Here is a 25265-nt window from a genome sequence, read left to right as displayed (position 1 = left end):
CAGAATAATTCTTAATCCTTCCTCCTGTCCCTTCTATCATTATGGCCAATCATTTTACTTCTTTATAAACATTCATAAGATATATATATATATATATATATATATATATATATATATGTGTGTGTGTGTGTGTGTGTGTGTGTGTGTGTATACACATACATACATAAGAGATATATGTAAGATATGTAATCAAAAACTGCTGCTATTATTTTGAAAAAAACCTTTTATCTCTGAGATCAATTAAGAATAAGAAAAATAATTTATTTTTTACTTTCACCCTTTGTTTTCCTGATGCTCTACTTTTTTTTTTAAATATAGAACTGAGTTTCTGACCTGTCATTTTCCTACTCTCTAAAGAATTTGTTTTAACATTTCTTATAATACAAGACTATTGGCAAAAAATTCCCTCAATTTTTGATTATCTGTTAAAGTCTATTTCTTCACTTTTGAAGGATGATTTCTCAGGGTGCAGAATTCTAGGCTGGTCGTTTCATTTTATTTCTTTCTCACGATACTTTAAATACTCTGTTCTCATCTAGCCTTCATGGTTTCTGAGAAGTGGGATGTAATTCTTATCTTTGATCGTCTATAGGTAAGGTATTTTTCCCCTCTGGCTCTTTTCAGATTTTTTTCTTTATATTTGACTTTCTGTAATTTGAAAATTATATGTCTAGGTGTCATTGTCATTTATCTTGTTTGATGTTCTCTGAGCTTCCTGGATCTATTATTTGGTGTCTGACATTAATTTGGGGGAAATTCTCAGCCATTATTGTTTCAAGTTATTCTCTTTATTTTTTTTTCTTTCTTCCTCTTCTAGTATTCACTTCCCATTACACTTAGGTTACACAATACATAGTTGTCCTACAGTCCTTGGATATTTCGCTGCATTAGTTTTCATTTTTTCTTCTCTTTGCTTTTTGGTTCTTGAGGATTCTGCTGATATATCATCCAGCTTAGAGATATTTACTCAGGCGTGTCCAATCTACTGATAAGCCCCTCAAACCCATTCTTCATTGTGGTTACAGTTTTGTTTGTTTTGTTTTGTTCTTTTATCTTCAGCATTTCATTTTGTTTCTTCTTATGATTTCCATCTCTGCCTTGCCCATCCATTCTTGCATTCTATTTTATTGATTAGAGCTCTTAGCATATTAATCATAGTTGTTTTGAATTCCTGACTTAATAATTCTAACATACACCTCTTCAGACTATGTTTTTCATGCCTTATCATTCTGGCATGGCTTATCATTTTTTACTGATAACCAAACATGATATACTGGGTGATAGGAACTGCTGTCAATAGCCCTTTAGTAATGTAGTAATAGTGGTGGTGTGGGAGGAGGGGAATTCTATGGTTCTATAATTAGGTCTCAGTCTTTTAGTGAGCCTGTGCCTCTGGTCTGTGAACTTCACAGGCATTTATGTTTTTGTTTTCTCCCCACTTAGGTGGGACAAGATGGCTAGGGTGTTGGAATTGTGTATTTTTTCTTCCCCAGCTAAGTTAAGCTATGATAATACTGGACCAATTAAGCTCTTGCTAAGTAGTTTCTCCTATGGCGAGCCTCTTTAAGAAGAGAACGTTTGGGTATATTTCAAAATGATTCCTGCTCTCCTCTCTCTGCCAACAGCCAAGGGTTTTTTTTTTTTCCCTAAGGTTAACAGTGAGAAAATGGTCAAACTCCTGGAAATAAATCTCATAATATTGTGGGAACTCCTCTGGACAGGTGTCCCTGGGATTTTTAGCTCTCAGAGTTGATTGCACTGAACCCCTAGCAATTTATCAATTACAGTTCAGTTTTTCCTACTCTGGTACTGGTTTCTGGTGGTTGTGATTTGTGAGTCTCTACTCTGGTAAGATGGTAAGCCATGATGACCTGTATTTGCTTGTCTTTCTCTGTGGGGGCAACACTTTGCCATGTGTCCTCCTGTCTTATGGATTCAAGAAGAGTTGTTAGTTTTTCAGTCTCTTCTGCTTTTAACCTGTAGTTAGGACAGCAAGGTGACTTCCAAGCTACTTTCTTGCAGAAACCACAAGTCCAATATTATATATTTTCTAATTAATTTATTTTGGGGGGGAGAAAGAGCACACACAAGTTGAGGAGGGGCAGACAGAGAGGAAGAGAAAGAATCCCAAGCAGACTTCTTGATGTCTGCACAGAGCCCAATGGAAGACTCAACATCATGAACATCAAATCATGACCAAAGCCAAAATCAAGAGTATGACACTTAACTGACTGAGCCACCCCGGAGCCCTATTTTTTTAATAGGGTTTTGGTATATGAATTTCTCATTATATAACATCTAAATCTTACATACTGAAATATAAAATATAGGGGCACCTGAGTGCCTCCATCAGTTGAGCATCCAACTCTTGATTTTGGCTCAGGTTATGATCTCACACTTAGTGAGATCAAGCCCTGAGTGGGGCTCCACAATGCCAGTGGAGAGTATGTTTGGGATTCTCTTTCTCCCTTTCTCTCTGCTCCTCCTCTGCTTGTGCTCTTTCTGTCTTTCTCTCTCAAAATAAATAAAAATAAATATCAATAAAATAAAATAAAATAAAATAAAATAAAATAAAATAAAATAAATGCTACCTTCAATTTGACAGTATAATTAGATAATGTGTCAAATTAGTGGTGGGAATTGGAGTGATTATTTTCTTTTCACGTTTTGTATTTATCAAAATTAAACAAAGGGAAGGAGGTAAAAAAGAGGAATCTACATAATCTACCAATTATGGATGAAACTATCCTTGGAACCATACACAGACATAAGGATATAATATATTTCTGGCTACAAACTGAAGATAGCAGTTGGTATATTTACCAAAGATCATGATTAGGGATAAATATAAGATTGCCAGTAGGTATACTCCCTCTGATGTAAGCACAATCAAAACACAAATGTCACATATCTTCTTTGTTTCTAATTCCTCCAGATATTTTACTCATTGTTCTAATCACTTCATTCATATTCTTCAGAGTGCAACTGTAGTCTGTCAAAGTCACTTCAGGATCAAAAAGAGAGACAGTGTATTTTTTTTAATAAAAAATGTATTTCTATCATGAATATTTTAAAATAAGCCTTTAGGTAGTTTCAGAGTCAGTTTAACATTTTTGTATTCTTTCAAGAAAAAACACCCAGCCTTGACTCTATAAAAATATTTTCCTGGGGCAGTTGGGTGGCTCAGTCTGTTTCTCATCAGACTATAGATTTCAGCTCAGGTCATGATGTCACCATTCATGAAATCAAGCCCTGAGTAGAGCTCTGTGCTGACAGCTCAGAGCCTGCTTGAGATTCTCTCTCTCCCTTTCTCTCTCTGCCTCTGTCTCTCAAAATAAATAAATAGACTTTAAAAAACAAAATTGAAACAAATATTTTTCTTATTGGGGTACCTGGGTGGCTCAGTCAGTTAAGCGTCTGACTCTTGGTATAAGCTAAAGTCATGACTCGTGATTTTTGGGATCCAGCCCTGCATTGGAGTCTATGCTGATAGCCCAGAGCCTCCTTGGGATTCTCTCTCCCTCTCTCTCTCTGTCCCTCCCCTGCTTGTGCACATGCACGCTCTCTCTCTGTCTCAAAATAAACTTAAAAAATATATATATTTCCCTTATTCAGAAACAGAGGCCATTTCTGTATCAGTGCTATGTATTAATAGAGTGGTTGTTTCTGACTTACTTTATCTACATGGAGATCACCACTATCTTTAAAAGGGCATATTAAAATTCCATGTAACGATCAATGAAACAGGTCACTGGGAAAGAGTTTATCCTAATACAACATTATCAATCATGTTGAAGACATTACTATTCAAAATGAACAAACCCCAGTGTTACTGTAGTGAGATAACAGCATTGTGTTTCTAAGCTCTTATCTGTCAGCAGTGATATTTTGGCATTTTGATATTCCTTTCACTTTGAAAAAGAAAAGTTCTATTTCATGACAGGAGAAATTGAAAAAAAAATAGCACTACAATAAAATTCAACATGTGAGAGGAATTTGCAGTTTGGAATTATGATGGTCTCATCTTAACCTTAAGTAAACGAGATTAGCACTAAGCAGTATGGGTTTTTTTTTTTTTTCCACTCACATCTGATAATTAATATTTTAAACCAAGAATTCTGTTACAGTGCATAAGTTGACCCACTTTAGCCCAATCCTTAACGAATATTCCATAGGGAATTTTATGCAGGAGATATATACTTGATAACAATCAAGTTTTACAGTAAACTTTAAGATTATTTACTCAGGACAGCTAATCTGAAATTTCTCTTAACTCCTTGCGAACAAATCTAATTTTCTACCCACTTAGACAACTCAAATACTAATATATTCAAATGTATAGAGTGAAGCATACAAGAATGATCTTGACTGATGTTTACAATAAATTAGTGGTTTTCCATTATGAAGACAGTTGTGAAAATTGCAGATGATAGTTGTTCATTATTCTAAAAAGTACTTTCCTGTTTGAAAATAAATACAATTTTATATAGTTTTGCATTTCTGAAACCAATAACTATCTTCTAATAGCTGCAATAACAGCTTGCAGTTTTCAAATACTTTACTGTTTCCAAGATTAATGCCTATAAATATGTATTAGTACCTCCATTTTCCAGATGAATAAACTGAGACTTGCTGATTTTATTTTGGAAGTTAAATACCCAGGCTGCCTTTTTCCCTTTTGTAAAATCTATAAATGTAAGAATCATATTTTATTCACTGAAGTCCATAGTATAACTTATTACAAAAGTAATATGTGTATGCCTACTATATAACATATATATAATTTGTGACATATACATATATAGCATATATTTAACATATTATACAGAACAGTATACATTGTATAATAGTATAATATGATAACTCTATTATAATATTAAAATAGTATAATACTACCTATTCACATATTTTTCTTCCTGTATTTTTCCCATCAATGCTTATAGAGAATAAAATCAAAATTACATTTTTCTATGTAAATCTTTTCTATGCATTTCTCTTTTCTACCTTGGAATAGTAATATAAGATGCCACCAGAATGTTTTAGGATTTGGAAATGTATACAAATCTCATATTTTTATAAATTATGGTAATATTATAATTTTTAAAAAGTAAGCTGATTTTATACCAGCATTCACTAGCTTCTTGCTGAAGCTTATGCTAGTTAAATTCAAGAGCTCCAAACACTGGAATTGTTACATTTTCTTCCCATACCCAGCTGCATTTGCCCATGCTCTTCCTTCCAAGTCCAGTATCCCTGACTACAAACACAGAACCTGGATTAAGATTGAGGCTACATTGGTTTGAGCAAGGTAGAAGGCACCCTGGAGAATTACTAATTAAAGATTGGGTTTACCCAGACTTCCAGATCTTTCTTCTCTGAACCAAAGGTTTACATCTAAAGCTTGAAAGGGAGTGAAATCAGTATCATTTTCCAGACATTTTCTGTATTCCTAAATCTTTGGTGTCATTCTTCTAAATACAGGAGCAAGCATTTAAACGCATTTCATTTTAATGATTTACCTAAATTTGTATTTGGGCTAGTTATCATTGTTTTAAGAATTTCTATAATGAATCAATTGGAGAATAAGCTTATTCCAAGTTGATTTTGTTATTTATTTTATTGTAGATTTAGTAAATGATTCCATTCCTTACTAGCATAGATTATTTAATACAAAATTAAAAGGGGGCGATATAAGAAAGATAAATTTGACAGTTTTTTAAAAGATATTTTGAGATAGTAAATTTTATTTGCATTTTTAACTTAACCAATAAGTGGAGAAAGAACCCAATGAATTCTTGGAATCATGAGAGAATCTGAAACTAGTTTCAAAATAGGTCATGGGGATTAAGGAATGCACTTGTTATGATGAGCACCGGGTGTTGTATGAAGTGTTGAATCACTATAATGTACACCTGAAACTAATATTACACCATATGTTTACTCACTTGAATTTCAATAAAAAGTTTTAAAAAAAAGATGTTACTTGGAAAAAATAAATAAAAATAAAATAAAATAATTAAATAAATAAAATAATAAAACAAGAGGATATATTTAAAGAAGATCCCATTTAGGAGCTCCTGGGTGGCTCAGTGGGTCAAGCATCTGAGTCTTGGTTTCAGCTCAGGTCATGATCTCACAGCCCATGAGACAGAGCCCTGTGGGTTCTACACTGACAGAGCGGACCCTATTTGGGAATTCTCTCTCTGTCTGTGCCTTTCTCTCTCAAAAATGTATAAAACTTAAAGAAGAAGATCTTATTTAAGTTCTGATAAAAAAAAAAAAAAACAGCTGTCATTGTGGCGCATTGATATTGGTTTCTTTTTAGTGCAATCACACTGTCTTAGCAAGATGTTTCAGGGACATATGCGGTTTGTACAAGTTTATTTACTCACAGTGAGAGAACATTTCAAGCTGATAGCTTTAATTATTTTAGCTGATTCCTGTGATTGCATTTATGGAAGGGCCAAAAGAGGTGACTTACTGTCTGTGGTTAATCACTCCCAGGCATAACTTACATGTAGCTTTGAGGCATGCGCAGCTCGAAAAACTAGTTTAATCTCCTTCAGAAAATGCAAGTAAAAGAAGACATGTGAGAAATAGAAGATATGAACATATTGAGAAGAGTTAAAAACCTAAAATTCATAACTATAGCTTGAGAGGCAAGAAGTAACTTTTATTGAACTCATAATTTTCTTGAATTACATAAGCACCAAACACAGATTTGTACATAATAGATATTCAGCAGTCATTTGCTGCATGAATAGTGGTTCAAAATTTCCGCTACTACCTTAACAATTCATTTTCCTTCTGTTCTTTAAGCTCCTGTCTAGCTGTATCCCATCTGCCTACTGAATGTACTAGTAGAGAGCTTCGCTTCCTGAAGCTTATTTGCTTAAAAATTCAAATTTAGAAACACTGGATTACATTTATTGAGCACTCCCTGTGTATTAGGCACTGCCCTAAGATGTGTTAATCCATTTAGTTCTTATGATAGTCCTCAGTGGTGTATATTAGTATCATTTCCTCTTTAGTAGTAAGGAAATAAGACCCATACAGGTTAAATAACTTTCCTGAAGTCGTACGCTAGAAGCACAGGAACTGGGATGAAAACCCAGGCATCCAGTTGCAGAGCACACACATTGAATCAAGGTACTTGAGTTTAGATTTCATTCTGTCCTAAATATCTTTGAAATGGTATTTGTTCTTCCTCACTCTCTTCTTGCTCTCTCCCTCTCTTTTTCCCTCCCTCCCTCTGTTCCTCTCTCTCTTTATATTATAGACCCTATAGAAAATCAACATGCAGTGGTACCAAGATATGGCAGAAGAGTAACATAGTAACTTGACTACATTTGTTTTATCTCATTACTATTAAATCTTTACTCAGTAAACAGGCCAATATCTGAAGAGGATGAGAGTGATTGTAATCACCACTCTAGGGTAAACATGTGTCTGGAAAAATTGTTACTTAATCAACAGTTCTCTCTGCCTGACACATAAATGACTACTCTTCTATGCGATTTCTAATTCCTAATACTCTCTAAAATTTCTCCTCTTAAGCTAACAATATGTCAAGCCCTTCTCTGATTGCTGCACTATAAAATGAACTATTCTCAATGAGGAGTCTGGGAATCTAGTGATAGTATACATGTTTTGAAATTAAAGTTCCATTAGTTGTGCAGCGATCTCTTTTGCTGAGTTACTTATGGAAGCCCTGTTTCAGCTCAACCTGAAAATAAGAGCAAGATTGTCTCACAGTGGTCTGTGAGTTAGTGTGAGTGTTTACTGTATTTTCTAAAGGAAAGAAGAGCTTGTTTATTTACGTTTTTCATCCACTTTCCAGAATACCCTTCTCCCTCCACCTCAGTTATCAAAATCAAACTCTCCTTTATGATCTACTTTATTTTTGTTTCATCAGATATTACTTAAGCATGGATTCTGTGCCAATAAACATATATTTTTAAAATGGTAACCTTTTTAAGGGAATTAAGTGTGAATGTGCTTCTTTGGCAAAAAATTCTTGAAATACTTCAGGCCAGATTGATCCAACTCACATTTAAATGTGTGCCTTATTTAAATTTAATGATATTTGCATATGTAGTCATTTTTTCTTTTAAATAAATATCTTGCCTATATTTGATTAATATTGAGTTACTTAGACTAAGTCAACTGTAAGCTACTAAAGAGTGTGGACACCTTGTACCACACTGTTTTTGTATCCCTTTGGGCATGTCCTTAGTAGTTGATTGAGTCACTAATTATAGAGCTTAATCTCTAAATGATTATAAACATTGGCAATCCATGAACTCAAACTATACTTCAGGATGATCTAAGTAAAAGGGTAGAGTCATGTGAATAAGGGCAATACAAATCACAATATAGCATAACTTTGCTGTTGAAAAGGGACTTTTGCATACATGTTTTCATTTGCGATTAGCAAAAGCTGTATGAGGCAAATAGGGTATAATGATCACTGTTTACTTCATAGGTATTTGTGGTGGTAAAAAAGAGATAAGAAAGGCTTTGAAATGAAATCCTTAAAATTAGGGAACATATCATTATGTTATTACTACTGGGGATAAAACATTTCTTTGCAACTGAAGCATCTAACTCTCATTAAAACAATTTTCATGGATATCATTTATAGGAAGAGTTCGGGATGGCATGACATAGAAGGTGCTGTGAATTATAAAACTTTGCAGTGTTTCGCCAAAAGACATAGGGAAGAAAATGTTACCATAAGAAATGCTGTTTCTAGAGATTGCTTCTTTGATAGTAATCCACATGAATACTAATTTCTTTGTCTTGTGTCTTACCAATAAAAAGGAAAACTATCAGTATTCAGAAATTATGTTAAAGTTTTCCTTTTTCTCCATGGGGGGGGGGGGTGCTGGAGATGGGAGAAAAGGCATTAAACTTAGTGAGATAGATATATATGTATATGTATATATATCTATATCTATATCTATATCTATATCTATATCTATCTATATCTATCTATATCTATCTATATGGCACGTTAGAAGAAAATGTTTCATTCCAAATAAATAAACTTTCCTTTGAAAGGGCCATAAACCCTTACACAGTGAAAAAGAAAAATCCAAAATTCTCGGACATTTTAAAACAGGTATATTGTAAGTAAAGTCCATCATACTTTTTTTCATTGTAAATTCAAAAAAGTACACTAATTCCCCAGTAGCACCCAGCTCACATGGAAACAGGAAAATAAAAATGTCCTTATAATGAATCAAACCAGAGGCATAGAAAGCCATCTTAAAAACGTAGAAAACCTATTTCTATTTCTAGGCCAAAATGTAACCAATTAAGTTAGAATGTGCCAACTAGACAAGAGACTGGTCAATAATAGAAACAAGAAGAGAGAAGGAAATGTTGGTATGGTGTCTCCCAGGAAACCATCCAGTCTAATAACCTCCTTTAATACATGAAGAAACTGAAACCCAAAGAGAAAAAGTGATTCTTGCCCAAGGCCCAACAATGATTCATATCTGAACCAAGACTAGAAATCAGGATTCCTCACATACAACCTAGGTCTCTATTATAAGACAACACATTTCCCCATGCTTTTCCTCTGAAAGAAGCAGTATCAAAACCAGGAGTAGGGGAGGCTTGGTTGGTTGGGGGTTTGGGGGGTCATTTTTTTCTTTTCCATGCCCGTGTCAATGGTTGGAAGATTGCTGTGTTAGCCTAGTGTTCCGATTTTATATCTTCCCTTGGAAGAAACATTATCTTCATATGTTTAAGTGAATTGTATACAAAGAGAATTAGTGTCAGAGATTTAAATACAGGCTTTTCAACAGCTTGCGTAGTGCTGCTTTAAAAAACAGAAGAGAAAGGAGTCCACGTGACTTATGCTGTACTTTTCAGGAATTATCTCCTTTCACTTCATAATTGCTGCTAGCAGTGGCCAAGCTAACTATTAAATAGTGTTTCTGACCTTATGCACTGTTCCATAGCTCTGTAAAGTATGTAGAGAATTTTTTTCCCCAGAAATAGAAATGCTTCTGATACTATGTTGAAAGGCATTATTAGTGAAATTAGAATATAATAACAAACTGCAGATGGTAAAAGATTACTTCCTGGCAAAGAATAAATCCAAGTGCATTTTATGCTAAGTGAAATGTGATTATCCATAAATTGTGATAGTGGTGATCGATTCACAAATGGATAACTGTGATCTAGCTTCTGCTGCCAACCATATGTCTTAATCAGATCAAAATGAAATCACAGATTAAAGATTGAGAAAAAAATTAAATTATCTTACAATGAATTGGAATATACTACATTAGAAAATCATATGAATTTTCATGGTTGCTGTAATAAATCATAGAAATAGCCATTTTAGCTCATGTAAAAACCAAAGTGAATTCTTCTGCTTAGTTTAAAATTATCTAAAACGTACCTGGTATTAAAAGATTATTTTGATCAAATAAAAATCAGATATTTTTAAATGAATATTTACAGACTAAAGAGGTAACACTACATTTGATATATTACTACCAGAAAAGCATCCCTGAAAAATATTGTTTCCGAAGATAAATTAAATGTTCTAATCTATTACATATCATGTTATGTTTATGCTTTTAAGAAATATTTACTGAGTTCTGAGTTTTAAAAGATGCACAACATCTCTACTTTCATGGAGCTTATATATGTATGCTAGTCCTATCACAAAGGAGTATCAGTATTTCTAACCAGTGCCCATAGGAAATGCTAAAATACTTTTGTTTTGAAGGACTGATTCTTCTCACTTTGCCCATCTTACTATTGTCAACACCATTTAGGATTCTTCTTTATCCACAGGAGTAAATGGTTTCTGTGAAACAAGCACACTTTGAGCAATGTTAAAGTGAACTACTAAGGCCAAAAGACCATTTGTAGTGCACCTAAGCTATGTTGTACCATGTCCTGCTTTGGAGATAGACTGCGGCTACAATGTTTATTCAATTATCCACTTATTCAGTGTATATTCATTGAATGCCTGCAATAGACCAGTCTCTGTTCTGTTTTGGGTATAAAGCATTGAATGAAACAGACAAAATTCCTGCTCTGATGTTGTTTGTATTTTAGTGGGGAAGAAAGACTAAAATTATAGAAACAAACAGATACATAAAATATAGTCAGAGAATGATAAATTTTGAAGAAAAGATAAGTAGGTCATGAGATAAGAAGTAGCAGAGATGCTGTGGGAGAGAGAGGCTACAAGAGCTGAAACCTTGCGTGATGGAAAGGGATGAAGGGATATATGGGTTAAAAACACCCAGGCAGAAGAAATACAGAGAAAAGAGGCTGCATGGAAAAACAAGACCAATATGGCTAAAGTAAACTGAGCAAGGCTGAGGGTGATAGTTTACAGAATTATGGCCAGGCAGGAGCTTATAGAGGGTCTATCAGCCATGGTAAAAAAGTTCCCATGAAGAGTGATTTCTCTTCTTATGTATATGCCCAAATGACATTGCTGCCAAGAAATAAAATATTAGGAAACTAAATAAAATTATTCGTGGTGATGTTCAGAAACAGAGCACTGGAGAAGACAGTGTTTAATCCAGAAGTCTGGCATGTAAACAGTTAATTACAATGTGGTTGGCACTTACAGAATGTTATAGGAATGATCAAGGAGTGGCTGGACATCCAGCTCTGCTTGAGATGTGAAAAGGTGCAAAGAACGTTGTTCCACCCTAAAAATGAGGGGAGGGAAGCTAAACAATCATCAAAATCATGATTTTTTTCATGCCACATCATTTCTCAAAGTAAACAAGGAAACCAAAGTTTGAGGGGAGTTCCTTCAATGACAAGCAAAACACAGAAACACTCTGGCCTTTGACAAAATACAGGAGAAAGAGTTTACTACCCTCCACACAGACTGGAGGGAATCACTTAGATTTTTTTATGAAGTTATAAGGGCCAAGTGTGAGTTACTGTGCTTGTTTAGAATAGCTGGGGATCCCAGACACAAGGGGGAATTCATACTCATTTGTGAGCTATTGCCATGGACCTCCATTGAGTGCTCATAAGAACATTGGGGTCAGCATGATATCAGATAGAGTTCCCCTCAGTGGTGTAGGAGTGCTGCAGGCTAGCTGCCTGGCTATAGGGGACCAGGCACAATACCTCACCCACATATCCAGCCTTTATCATGTACAAAGTAAAAATCTTAAGGTGCTGAGGAAAGGGCAAAAAACCCTCTGACCAATGGGGTGCTTGCTAGGAACCATTGCTGCTGGTGAATAGGTCAAAGCAGAAGCCTCTACCCCTCTATCAACAAACATCTTGGGTCCAGGATCTTTTACAGATATCAAGCAGAGGTGTGCTCATTCAGGGAAGCAGAAAACTCTCTCCTGACCCACCATGAAAAAGATAAAAGGTAGTGTTGAGCTATCATAGACATGAGGGGCAGCAACATTGGGCAAGACCCATGCACACAAGGTCTGCCTGAGATGGAGGCCAAGGTTGGCCCAGACCCACAAAGACCTACTGTTGAGTAACCTAGCAGTCTACCCTGGGGCCTGGGTCCGGGACACACAGGGATTTCCACTGTGGTATGTCTGGGAAGGAGCGGATGAAAGCTAAAGGAGGAGCAGGAACACTGAAGAAAATCTGACTACATAGGCCCCATTCTAAATACAAAGTATTAGCAACCTGCTGCTAGAAGAATGTGAAGCTCATGGTTCCTTGCACATAGTGATGACAACAACAACAACAAAATGCATATGCAGATCAACTCCTGACTAGATTCACTCACCCACACACTACCAGCCTGTTTGGAAGAGAAATGTCTCAATATGTCATATTTACCTCAATGTGATAAAAATAGACTGAACTATATCCAAATGTTGGAACTATCAAGCAAAAACTAGAAAAATATGGTTAAATATACCTGTTGAAAAGGAGAATAACATAAATGAAAAGCACCTGGGTAGCTCAGGCAGTTATGCGGCCAGCTTGGGCTCAGGTCATGGTCTCATGGTTCATGAGTTCAAGCCCTGCATCGTGTTCTGTTCTCACAGCTAAGAGCCTGGATCCTGCTTCGGATTCTCTCTCTCTCTCTCTCTCTCTCTCTCTCTCTCTCTCTCTCTCTCTCTCTCTGCCTCTCCCCCACTCTCTCTCTCTCTCTGTCTGCCTCTCCCCCACTCACGCTCTCTCTCTCTCTCTGCCTCTCCCCCACTCACAGTCTCTCTCTCTCTCTCTCTCTGCCTCTCCCCCACTCTCTCTCTCTCTCTGTCTGCCTCTCCCCCACTCACACTCTCTCTCTCTCTCTCTCTCTGCCTCTCCCCCACTCACAGTCTCTCTCTCTCTGCCTCTCCCCCACTCACAGTCTCTCTCTCTCTCTCTCTCTCTCTCTCTCTCTCTCTCTCTGCCTCTCCCCCACTCTCTCTCTCTCTCTGTCTGCCTCTCCCCCACTCACACTCTCTCTCTCTCTCTCTCTCTCTGCCTCTCCCCCACTCACAGTCTCTCTCTCTCTCTGCCTCTCCCCCACTCACAGTCTCTCTCTCTCTGCCTCTCCCCCACTCACAGTCTCTCTCTCTCTGCCTCTCCCCCACTCACAGTCTCTCTCTCTCTCTCTCTCTCTCTCTCTCTCTCTCTCTCTCTCAGAAATGAAATAAAACATTAAAAATTTTTTTAAAGAGTAGACTACTAAAGTACATAAAGGGAAATTTATAGGACTAAATGCTTATATTAGAAAAAAATATAAAGGTCTAACATTGATAATCACAGCTTCTGCCTTAAAAAAAAGAGTGAACTAAACCTAAATTAAGCAGAAGAAAGGAAATTACAAAGAGCAGAGTCGAAATCAATGGAATACGAAACAAAAAAGCAATAACAAAAGTCAATGAAACCAAGAGCTGTTTCTTTGAGAAAGTTAATAAAATTGATAAACCTGTAGCCAGACTGATTAGGAACAAGAGATGATACAAATTACCAGTATCAAGCATGAGAGAGGCAACATCATTACAGATTCTACAGATATTAAAAGAATTACAAGGGATATTCAAGAACACCTGTATGCCAATAAATTTGGCAATTTAGATGCAAAGGCAAACTCCTTGGAAGATACAAACTACCAAAGTTCACTGAAAAGAATTTAAATACACTAAATATCCCTGCTTCAATTTATAAAATTGATTTTATAGTTAAACATCTTCTCACAACTGAAACTCCACTCCCTAAAAGTCTTACTGGTGAGTTCTACCAAAGACTTAAGGGAGAAATAACACTATTTATATGCAAACTCTTCCAGAAAACTGAATAAATGTGAGCACATTCCAACTTATCTAATGAAGCTAGCCTTACCTTTGCTAGGATGGTTTAGCATTTATAAATCAATTAATTAATTTTTGGCATAAGAAAAAACAAGAAAAAAAATCCGTGTGAACATTTCAATAGATGCAGAACACTTTTGACAAAATCCACTGTCCCTCCCTGACAAAAACTCTCGGTGAACTAGGAATAGAAGGGAACTTTCTTGACTTCATAAAGAACTTTGTCCAAAAAAATTTACAGATTAGGTCATATCTAATTGTCGAAGATTGAATGTTTTCCCTCTAAGATCAGGGTCAAAGGCAGGGTGACTACTCTTACCATGCCTGCCCAGCATTGTACTGTACTAGCCAGTGCCATAAGGTGTGGAAAGTCATACAGATTGGAAAGGAAGAAGTGCAACTGCCATTTTTTTTTAAATATATGATTGTTTATGTAGAAAATCCTCTAGAATCTACAAAAATGGAAACTAGAACTAGCAAGCATGTTTAATAACATTTCAAATACAAAATCAATATTCAAGATCTGATGTATTTTCTATATTGTAGCAATAAAAATCGGAAATTAAATATCATTAACAATAGAATATAGATATGTAAATATTTAGTAATAAATATGACAAAATAAGTGCAAAATCTAATTTCACTGAGTACTATAAAACATTGCTTAGAAAATTTTAAAGAGACTGTGTTAAATGAAGATACATATCACACTCATAAGTCAGAAAAAGCAGGTGTCAAAAATAAATATTTTGTTAAGGTGTCAAAAATAAATATTTTGGAATACTACTTGGCAATGAGAAAGAATGAAATCTGGCCATTTGCAGCAACATGGATGGAACTGGAGGGTATTATGCTAAGTGAAATAAGCCAGGCAGAGAAAGACAGATACCATATGTTTTCACTCATATGTAGATCTTGAGAAACTTAACAGAAGACCATGGGGAAGAGGGAGGGAAAAAAAAAAGTTACAGAGAGGGGGAGAGTTAAACCATAAGAGACTCTTAAGGACTGCGAACAAACTGAGGGTTGATGGGTGTGGGTGAGGGGGGAAAGTGGGTGATGGGCATGGAGGAGGACACCTGTTGGGATGAGCACTGGATGTTGTATGGAAAATAATTGGACAATAAGTTATATTTAAAAAAATAAATAAATACTTTGTATAAATGCCTAGGCTGCTGAAAAAATAATATATAGCATGGTGGTAGGGGAGTGTGTGGAATGGCAGGAAATGTGAGGGCAAGGGATAAGAGTTGGAGGTAGGCAGGAAAATGTAGATTGGGGCTAGGACATTAAGGATTTTGTATGCCATGTGGAGGGTTTGGGCTTATTTCTAGTAGAAGTTGGAAGTTATTAATAGTTTTATCTGTTTTCAACTTTTAATTTTGAAGTAGTTTTAGATTTATAGAACAATGGCAAAAATAACAGTTTCCTTATACTCCTCATCCCACTTCTCCTAATATTAACATCTTACATAACCATAGTACAGTTATTGAGCACAGTCAGTTAACATCAGTACAATATTATTAACCGAACTACAGACCTTATTCAAAACTCACCAGCTTTCATTAACAATGGTTGTGTGTTTGTTTTTTCTGTTCCAGGATCTTATGTGGGATCCCATATTGCATGTACTTGTCATTTTTTCTTTGGTTCCACCATTCTGTAATAGTTTCTCAGTTTTTCATCGATCGCCTTTAATGCACAGAAATAACATAATGAGAAGTTTTAAAAATAGATATCCTTATTTACAATGAAGAAGAGTGGGGGAAGTTTAAGCTGGGGGCTATGAAATCATAGTAGCTTGGAGACAGTTTCAGTAATTGAGTTAGTGGTGATACAGATTGAACCAAAGGATTGACAGTGACTATTTCAAGAAGAGAATAGTTTTGAGAAATATACAGGAGGTAGAATTAACAATATGGGTCAACCATAGTTGATGTGAAGGAGTATGGGGTATGAGAGAGGGGAAATAATTGAAGATGACTTCTGATTTTTGGCTCTGATATTCTAGAAAAGTGGCAATAACTGCAAAAGCAATATAAGATATTATTTTTTGTCATTTTCTGTCTTCCTCTTACACAAACATAAACACACATTTCTTCATACCTTGTTACCATGATCTTATTCCTATTCTTATAAGATATACTTTGCTGGAATACATTAAATATTCTGTTACTTATCTTGAAATAATCAGTTCTAATTCCAGGATGTGCCATATTATAAAAGAATAATCATTTTAATAACTAAAATTTCCACAAAATGGTGGAAAAAATTTGAAGACAAACATACAGTATGATATGGATTATCACTCTCTTCACAATGTTTAATCCTCACTCTTGGCAGCTGAGATTATGGAGATAAAGATCAAATTTTACCTGTATCAACCGAAGATAATATTCTACACTTACCTGGCTTCTTAAAGTGTTATTGCTGTATCTTTCATCAGCTGATGATCAGCTACAGGGTAGAGGATGAGGAAGATGTCGTTTTAGACATCTTATAAGTCTGTAGGCTGTGAGAAGAAGGCCTTTTTAAACATGGTATGAAGCCAACTATTTCTGGCAGTAAAAGACTGATAAATTTGATGTAATAATTTTAAAACTTATAAAGAGCTGTATAAATTATGCATAAATTTAAAAAGCAAGAAGAATAAAGACACTTATTTACTGTATAGATAACAGATGAAGGGTTGATACTGAAAATACATAAAGCTCTCCTTCAAATAAACCCAGTCAGAGTCCACATTGCTTGCCTGCCCTCTGTCCTCACCTTGCTCCACTCGCTAGCATGGTCTCTGCATTTCAGCTACCTGGCTCTTCTTTCTCCTTCTCAAGTATCCCATAGTTTTTCTGCCACAGAATCTTTGCACATTCTATTTCTTCTTTTTGGAAGTATTTTTCTTACACTTTTTCATCAAGGCAACTTCCCTTCACTTAATTAGTTCCTGCTTATTACCCTTCAGGTTTCCACTGCAGATTCACTTCTGCATAAAAGGCTTTCCCAACTCACAGTCTAGGAAAACGCTTTTGAGCCATCAGCATAAGGTCCCTTTTTTGGCCTGGCAATTACTCAGTACGTCATTGTACGCTCATTTGAATATGTTCTGTCTTTCCCATTGGCCTATTCTTGATTACCTTGCATCCTAAAATATCTGGTGCTTGCCTAGTATAGTATGTATATTTTATATTTGTAACATATAGATATATATGTACATACATAAGCGTGTTCATTACAGAATTGTTACTAACATTAAAAGGGAGGAGATTAGGGGCAGCTGGGTGGCTCAGTTGGTTGAACACCCTATTTCAGCTCAGGTCATGATCTCACAGTTCATGAGTTTGAGCCCCACATAAGGCTCTGTGCTGACAGCTCAGAGCCTGGAGCTTGCTTCAGATTCTGTGTCTCCCTTGCTCCCTGCCCCTCCCCCACTCATGCTCTGTCTCTCTCTCTCTCAAAAATAAATAAACATTAAAAATTTAAAAACAAAGAGAGGAGACTAATCCAAATTTCCATAAATAGAAGACTATGAAAATATGTAATTGGAAAGTTGTAAAGTAAGCGTCATAAAACCTGTGTTCTAAGACTGTCGCAACTACTTATTGGAAATGTAAGAATGAGCTTCAATTTAATGTCACATGAATGAAAATAAGAATTTTATCCAAATATAGCCACATTCTGATAAAGTAATAAATGCAAATGAAAACATTTTATAAATTCCAAACAACTGTACAAAGATAAAGAAATCTTTGGTTATTATTTATATCATTTTTATCACATCATTGTTAGTGGAACCAATTTAGGAATGGATTGAGAGTATACCCAATATTTTGTAGGTTCTTCTTAATAGCTTTTTTCACCATTGTTGAAATTTTATGTATATATTCTTTCTATTTGGAATTGAAACTATACAGAATCGTTGCCTTAATCCGAAAACCAAAGAGAGAGAGAAAAGAAAAAAAAAGAATGGTATCAAAATTATTATTATTCCTTTCTCTTTTGCATCTAAGAGACTGAAATTTCCTGGATCTTGTAGTGATTTAAATGACTTACAGTTTTTTTTTTTTTTTTTATGTGTGCCTTTGTGTTTGAAAACTGTGAGTTTTTGGTTTTCTGTGGCCCTGGCAGTCAAGTCTATGCCAGATATGAATCCTACCTCTGTCATTTACTAATAGTATGAATTTGAGCAATGCATTTAATTTCACTTAACCAGTTTCTTAATTGAAAATGAGAATCATAATAGCTCTTCTGTACAGTGTTGTTATGAAATGGGATTGCAAAAATAAAATGACTTATAACAGGTGCTAGATTAAATGTTAGGTCCATGTCAGGCTTAGATCACAAATGAGAGGCTCATACTGGCTTTAGATGATTAAAAAAATAGTTGACTGAAAATTACTCAGTTGAATTCATTTGATGGCTGCTAATCAACCATTTTAGCCATTATATTCTTTTTTTTTTCAACGTTTATTTTTTTTATTTTTTGGGGGACAGAGACAGACAGAGCATGAACGGGCGAGGGGCAGAGAGAGAGGGAGACACAGAATCGAAAACAGGCTGCAGGCTCCGAGCCATCAGCCCAGAGCCTGACGCGGGGCTCGAACTCACAGACCGCGAGATCGTGACCTGGCTGAAGTCGGACGTTTAACCGACTGCGCCACCCAGGCGCCCCGCCATTATATTCTTTTTAAGAAGAAATTACATCTTACTGTTTTTTTATTATAATTAAATGAATTTTTTCTATAGTTTCAATTCCTAAGTAGGTAATTATAATTAGACTGGACCTTGTAACAGTGTTTAAATATAAAGACCATCTTTATATAGAAGAATTTGTTGCAAATGATGATATTTTTGGCAAACTACATTGATGATGAGTCAAATACAAAAAAATACTTTTTATATACCACCTCTCAGATGATTGCTGAAAATCATGTTTGCAAAGAATGCTAAATGTCTGGATAGGCTGAAAATGCCTTGTGTTACTATATTCTTACAAGTATGGAAGCAAACGTCATGTGCCTTTTGGCAAACAAAAAAAAAATTTGAGGAGAAAGCAGTTATCAATACTGGACTTGTGATTCATTAATAAATTAAATAAGAAAAAAAGTTAAATTAAATTCAGCTTTTGTAGAAACAATCAAATCTTTCTTATCTGCAATGGAAGCCTACCTTATTTGGTTAATTATGAGTTCACTAATTATAAAATTCAATATTGATTAGTGATTTTTTTCAAGAAAAATAATCCATCATATTAAATGTATTGATCAACTTTAAAATATGCCCTGACTTCAGACAATAGTAAAATATAGAAGCTACATACATTTTAAAATTGTAGAAATATGGTACATTGTATCTGAACTGGAGGAACTTGAAAGAATGAAATTCATTCCAAGAATAAACTTCTTAGTTTATTATTGGGAATAAAATGAAGATACGGATCACTTTTGGGGTACAATGATTCTTACTAACTCCACGTATCTTCTTTCGCTGTACTTCACCCCCATTTGCAAATTAACAGAATTAGAAAAATAGGAAAATTCCACTCCCCAGTTACAGTCATATTGTCAGCAGTATTATTGGGAAAAAGGTAAAAGAAAACCAACAAATATTAGAATTTCTCCAACAATCACATCAAAGAGTATTGCAGTTACAACCCACCAGACTCATGTTTTACAGAAAGGGTTACACATCAGAACTACTGAGATGATACATCATAATGCAAATACATTAGCCTGTAATGAATAAAGTAGAACTTCTAGGAGTGGATATGTGTATTTTTTTAAATCTCCACTTTGAACTCTGACACAGGGGAGATCTTACAAACACTATGGTGAATAGATTGGGAGATCTTTGAGAATGGAATCTGCCTATGCATTCTCTTATCTCCAGAGAAGTCCTGGCTCATGTTTAAAGTTGGTAAATGTGTGTTGAAGAATAAATATATGAATGGAGTGTGCTAAAGTCCTTATGTGATTTAGAATCACTGGAAGAGGTTATAAAATTCCTCAGTATAAATTGAGGCAATTTGGTCAATATACATAAGTTAGAAAATATATCATAGGGAATAAAGAAAGATGGTGGTATCCAAAAATATTTCACTGAGTTCTCCTTGAGGTAACTGATTTCAAGGCCCTATGTAGATTTTACTTTTAATCCCATTTTACTTAATAAGAAAAATAAGACTCAAACTGATTAGTTTCAGAGATAAAAAAAATCATTTAGAATATCATAAAGAATATCATTTAACTTAAATTTATACATTTTTACAGAGAACTTCATTTTTGTAACTGCTGAGTGACCTGAAAGTGTGAAAGTGTTTTTAATTCCAGTTATTAAAACAAGGAAGGAAGGAAGGAAGGAAGGAAGGAAGGAAGGAAGGAAGGAAGGAAGGAAGGAAGGAAGAGGGGTGGAGGAAGGAGGAAGGAAGGATTTTAATTTATTTTTTATGCTAACATTTATATAGGACTCTATGAATGGTCACTCTCCAAGGCAAATAAATTTGTATCTTCTTTTATTCAACCAACATTTTATATTGACAAAATGGATGTCAAATATAGCCTTGATAGGTTGCATTGTAAGCCCATTCTCTTATGTACCCAACCATGGTTGTGTTTTGACTCAACCAGCTTCAGTTTCTTTTAGGTGTGTGGACTGTTCCTTCCCTCTTTAGTGGATCAACCTATTTTTGCCAAATGTTGGCAGTAGATAGTCTCCAATTAAGCTTTTCCCTATGGAAATCTATGTCTATCTTTCCTTTGTCAAGCAAAATTTTAAGGGTACCAATATCATTTGCTCACTATGGTGAAAAGCATATTAGACATTGAGTTAGAGACCTGGGACTTATATTTTTTTAAGGGAGTGGTGTAAGCTTTCTTGACAACTGTGAACAATAGAGGGTTTCATATGATAAGTGGGATGCATGTCTAAGACTTCCAGGCTGCTGCTCTCCCAGTCTCTTCCTTGAGAAAATTAACGCAATGATTTTGGTACTCTTTCTTGCTAAGTCTCAAAATCTTTCTCAAAATAGAGTTCCAGGATGCCAGCTTACCAACCAGTCATAATTGGCATAGCAGTTAAAGCTGATTTTGTTCTCAAATATAATTTATTTATTTGAGAGAGAGAGACAGAGGGTGAACAGGGAAGGGGCAGAGAGGGAGGGAGACATGGACTCTGAACAGGCTTCAGGCTCTGAGCTATCAGCACAGAGCCCGACACAAGACTTGAACTCATGAACCGTAAGATCATGATCTGAGCCCAACCTGGCCACTTAACTGACTGAGTCACCCAGGCGTCCCTTGTGTGGCTTTTATTGCAAATTCTGATGATTCCTGTTTTTATTTTATAGGGAATTTTCAGTTATTCTTGCTTATATGTGTAGTAGGATGGATAATACCAAATGATAAATAATCTAAAAATAACACATTTGCATGTATAATAATAACAACTGTTTCTAATACTTGATTAGTTTGTGTTGTTACTAACAGAGGTTAATAGGAAGTAACATAGTTGGTTTGAGGAAATCACAGAGTATATACGAAAACAAATCTATATGCTAAATAATGATTTATATATGACTTCAAAGCTTTATTTCTAAATAACGAAGATTAAAAGACAATTTTCATATTTGACAAATGTAATACTTAAACTGAATTTTTTATCTCAACTTCTGTTATATGTAACTTTATAACTTTTGTGATAGATCAATCAATAGTGGCCTTATTTCCTACAATAATGAAACAAACTTCTGACCAATGTTTATGCCTAAATCCATTGGAAGCGTAACTATAAATTCATATAGCTTTTATAAATGTTGAATTCACAAACGTGAGTAGGTTCTATCATTTTTCTGAAACTTCAATCTCAATCTGTTATGGTCTAAGAAACATTCATCCCTGATGCTATCTTTCAGATTTATTTGAAATCATATTACCTGTCTTATGCTTGAAAATAATGTCCCTGCTAATTATTAATTTATTTTGTATGTGCTGGTTGGCTTAAAATTAATCATAATTAAATGTATTTGGTGTTTATGTGCATGTCATTAGTATAGTACTTCTAAACTTACACTTTGTCAGCCTTCATTAACTGGACAATTAATTACATAGAGGTACTTATCATCTATGTTTCAAACACTCTGTAAAACAGATTATAATAATGTATAAGTATTGAGAATATTATACCTAGAATGTCTAAAATCTAGAATAATACCTGGACCAATTATAATTACTGACCTTCTCAAATGGAATTTATTTTACCTCGATTCCTCCTGAATTTACTTTTGATTTTATTTCTAATCTCTTGCTCTTAAAGACTAACATATAAGATCTCTCAGATCTCTTAACTCTTAGTAAGACTTATTAAATGAGTTACTTACTAAATGAATTAAAAAGACTTATTAAATGAGCTCTACTGGCTCAGTCAGTAGAGCATCTGACCCTTATTCTCAGGGTTGTTAGTTCAAGCCCCACATTGGGCATAGAGCCTTACTTTAAAAATAAATATATAAAAATTAAAATTTAAATAAAAAATTTAAAAAGCTAAAAAAAAAAAAAAGAAAAGAAAAACAAAAGAAAAAATTGGGCACCTGGCTGGCTTGGTTAGTAGAACACATGATTCTTGGTCTCAGGATCATGAGTTCGTGCTCCACATTGGATGTAAAGATTACTTAAAAACAAGAAGGAGTTAAGAGTTATTAACTTTTTTGCTTTATATGGTGTGTCTTTATATGTGCTTATAATTTATATTTGATCCAGTTTTAAATATTTTTTGAAGTAAGCATATATGCATACACAATGTAGTTAAAATGAAATTAAAACAACAGAGATCATAAATCATATAGTAGAGATTAGAAATTGTACAGCTAGAAACCAGAATGAAATTTAGTGAATGAAATAATTGCTGAAACTTAGTATTTGATTTGACCAGGAGTTTTCTGACTGTCGAGGAAAAGAACAAAAACATTTTCACTTTTCCAGTGTAATAAGAGACAAAGTGCTATCAAAGCTTTAGATATCAGAATAGCTCTTTTCTGTGGCCAGAAATTCCATATGTAGGCCTTTCATATTCTTTTTCACTCATTTGCCAATTTACATATTATCAGCTTTTTGAAAACCTTGTATTATTTACTCAGTGAGGAATTATCTTTTCCCTGAATTATACATTGATAATTATAAAAGTATAGCTGTCACTAATTTGAGTGCCTATTATGTGAAAGGCAAATAGCAGGCATTGAATTTTCTCCAATCCTAGCAATAATCCTGCAAGATTCATGCTATTTTGCCCCCTTTACAGATGACAAAACTGAGACCAGGAAAAGCTAACTAATTTGTACAAGGTCAAATAGCTAATAAGGGCAGTTTGTTAGCTGAATCCCGATAGCACTTTTTAATTTGAGGATTTCTTCATGGACATGTTCACTAAAAAAAAAAAAAAAAAATCCATAGTTGTGTAATAAGTCCATAAATTTTATTCACAGTTATTCCCAAAGGGAAGTTATATGAAACCCAGAGACATTTAAATATTACTGTGATTTCTTACAGCCTGTGAACTTATGAATCAAGGCATCTTGGCCCTGGTCAGCTCCATTGGCTGCACATCGGCAGGTTCCCTCCAGTCTCTGGCAGATGCCATGCATATCCCCCACCTCTTCATACAGCGCTCAACAGCTGGGACCCCGAGGAGTGGCTGTGGACTCACCCGGAGCAACAGGAATGATGACTACACTCTCTCTGTTCGCCCACCTGTCTACTTAAATGACGTTATCCTGAGAGTGGTCACAGAATATGCCTGGCAGAAATTCATCATATTCTATGATAGTGAATACGGTAAGTGATTGGGATTTGCGTGAGTTTTGTATGCTGGTATTTGCATGGCAAGCAACTTAATTAAATCTTGAAAAACTTCAAGGAACTTATCCATTGTTACCTGGTTTTTAGTAGTTGTTGTTGTTGTTCTGTCATAATCTTAAAAAATCTAGCAGGAAGAACAAAAAGTTTTCTTAAGGCTTTCAGTTCAGTCGTTTATATTAAATCACTTTGAAGTCAAATTAAAAAATACCTCTTCCTAATGCTCAGTTTATAAATGTTTCTAAATGTTTCTAAAGGCAGTCTAACTCTAATATATCTTGATTTTTTCAAATAATGAGAAGTCATAAAGACAATAATGTCTTTCTCCCTTTACAAAAAACATTTATATCTTTATGTAATAATAAAACACCATTTTGGACAGATCCTGGAACATTGAAAATAAATGCCTGTTTGTATTTCTTGGTTCCAAAAAATCCCAAATCTGACACATCTTGCTTACATGCTTACACTCTTTGGAGTCACTGAGACTGTATTGCTTTATAGTTCTCATGGCATATTGTCTACGATATGAAATTCCACAAAATGCCCAGTGGTATAAAGACAATTTATATAACCTCCCAAGATGAAACAAAGCATTTGCACTAAATTTCCTGCAATTCAAGGAGAAGATACTTTGTCTCAGTATTTTTACTTGTGTTACATTAAGAAAAGTCAGTAAAAATGATAGCTATATTTTTTTTCCCTGAATGAATGTTTTCTAACTGACTGAACCCAAGGGTGTTCAAATGTAGTTTCTCTCCAATTTTTGTCATTAGGGGGAATAGAGATGGATATAATCAAATGAGATAAAGCTAGCAGGTCTTCACGAAGAATATATGTTTGAAACATGTTTCTTTAGAGATTTGCCTTAAAGAAGAGTCTCGGAAGATTGTCTTCCATTCAGTGTGGATGGATCTAGTTTTTATTTTTTTTTATGTTAAAAAATCAAGGCGATTTCACCCTCTATAGCGCAACTTATTTTTTCTTAGCAAATAAATAAATAAACACTTAAAAATAATGGTTTTCTTGTCATCATCTACCCAGAATTGTCAACGATATTGGAGAAGTTAAACAAGAGCAAGCCAGAAAGTGGCATCAATAGAAATGTGCACAAACAGGATGGCAGAAATCTGGAAAGCATCAAATA

General features: G+C 34.8%; 1 protein-coding gene across 2 annotated transcripts in view; it reads left to right on the top strand.

The window, feature by feature from the left end:
- GRID2 (glutamate ionotropic receptor delta type subunit 2) overlaps window positions 1-25265 on the top strand; it is a 1434457-nt gene that overhangs the window by 733224 nt on the left and 675968 nt on the right. For both annotated transcript variants that reach the window (XM_019829242.2, XM_045056096.1), the window contains exon 3: window positions 23813-24097. In XM_019829242.2, coding sequence (XP_019684801.1) covers window positions 23813-24097 — 285 coding nt within the window. The remainder of the gene's footprint in view (window positions 1-23812; window positions 24098-25265) is intronic.

This window comes from Felis catus, chromosome B1 (assembly GCF_018350175.1).
Source record: "Felis catus isolate Fca126 chromosome B1, F.catus_Fca126_mat1.0, whole genome shotgun sequence".
Taxonomy (NCBI): domain Eukaryota; kingdom Metazoa; phylum Chordata; class Mammalia; order Carnivora; family Felidae; genus Felis; species Felis catus.
Note: the sequence above shows the minus strand (reverse complement) of the source record. Positions and strands in the feature narration are given on the sequence as shown.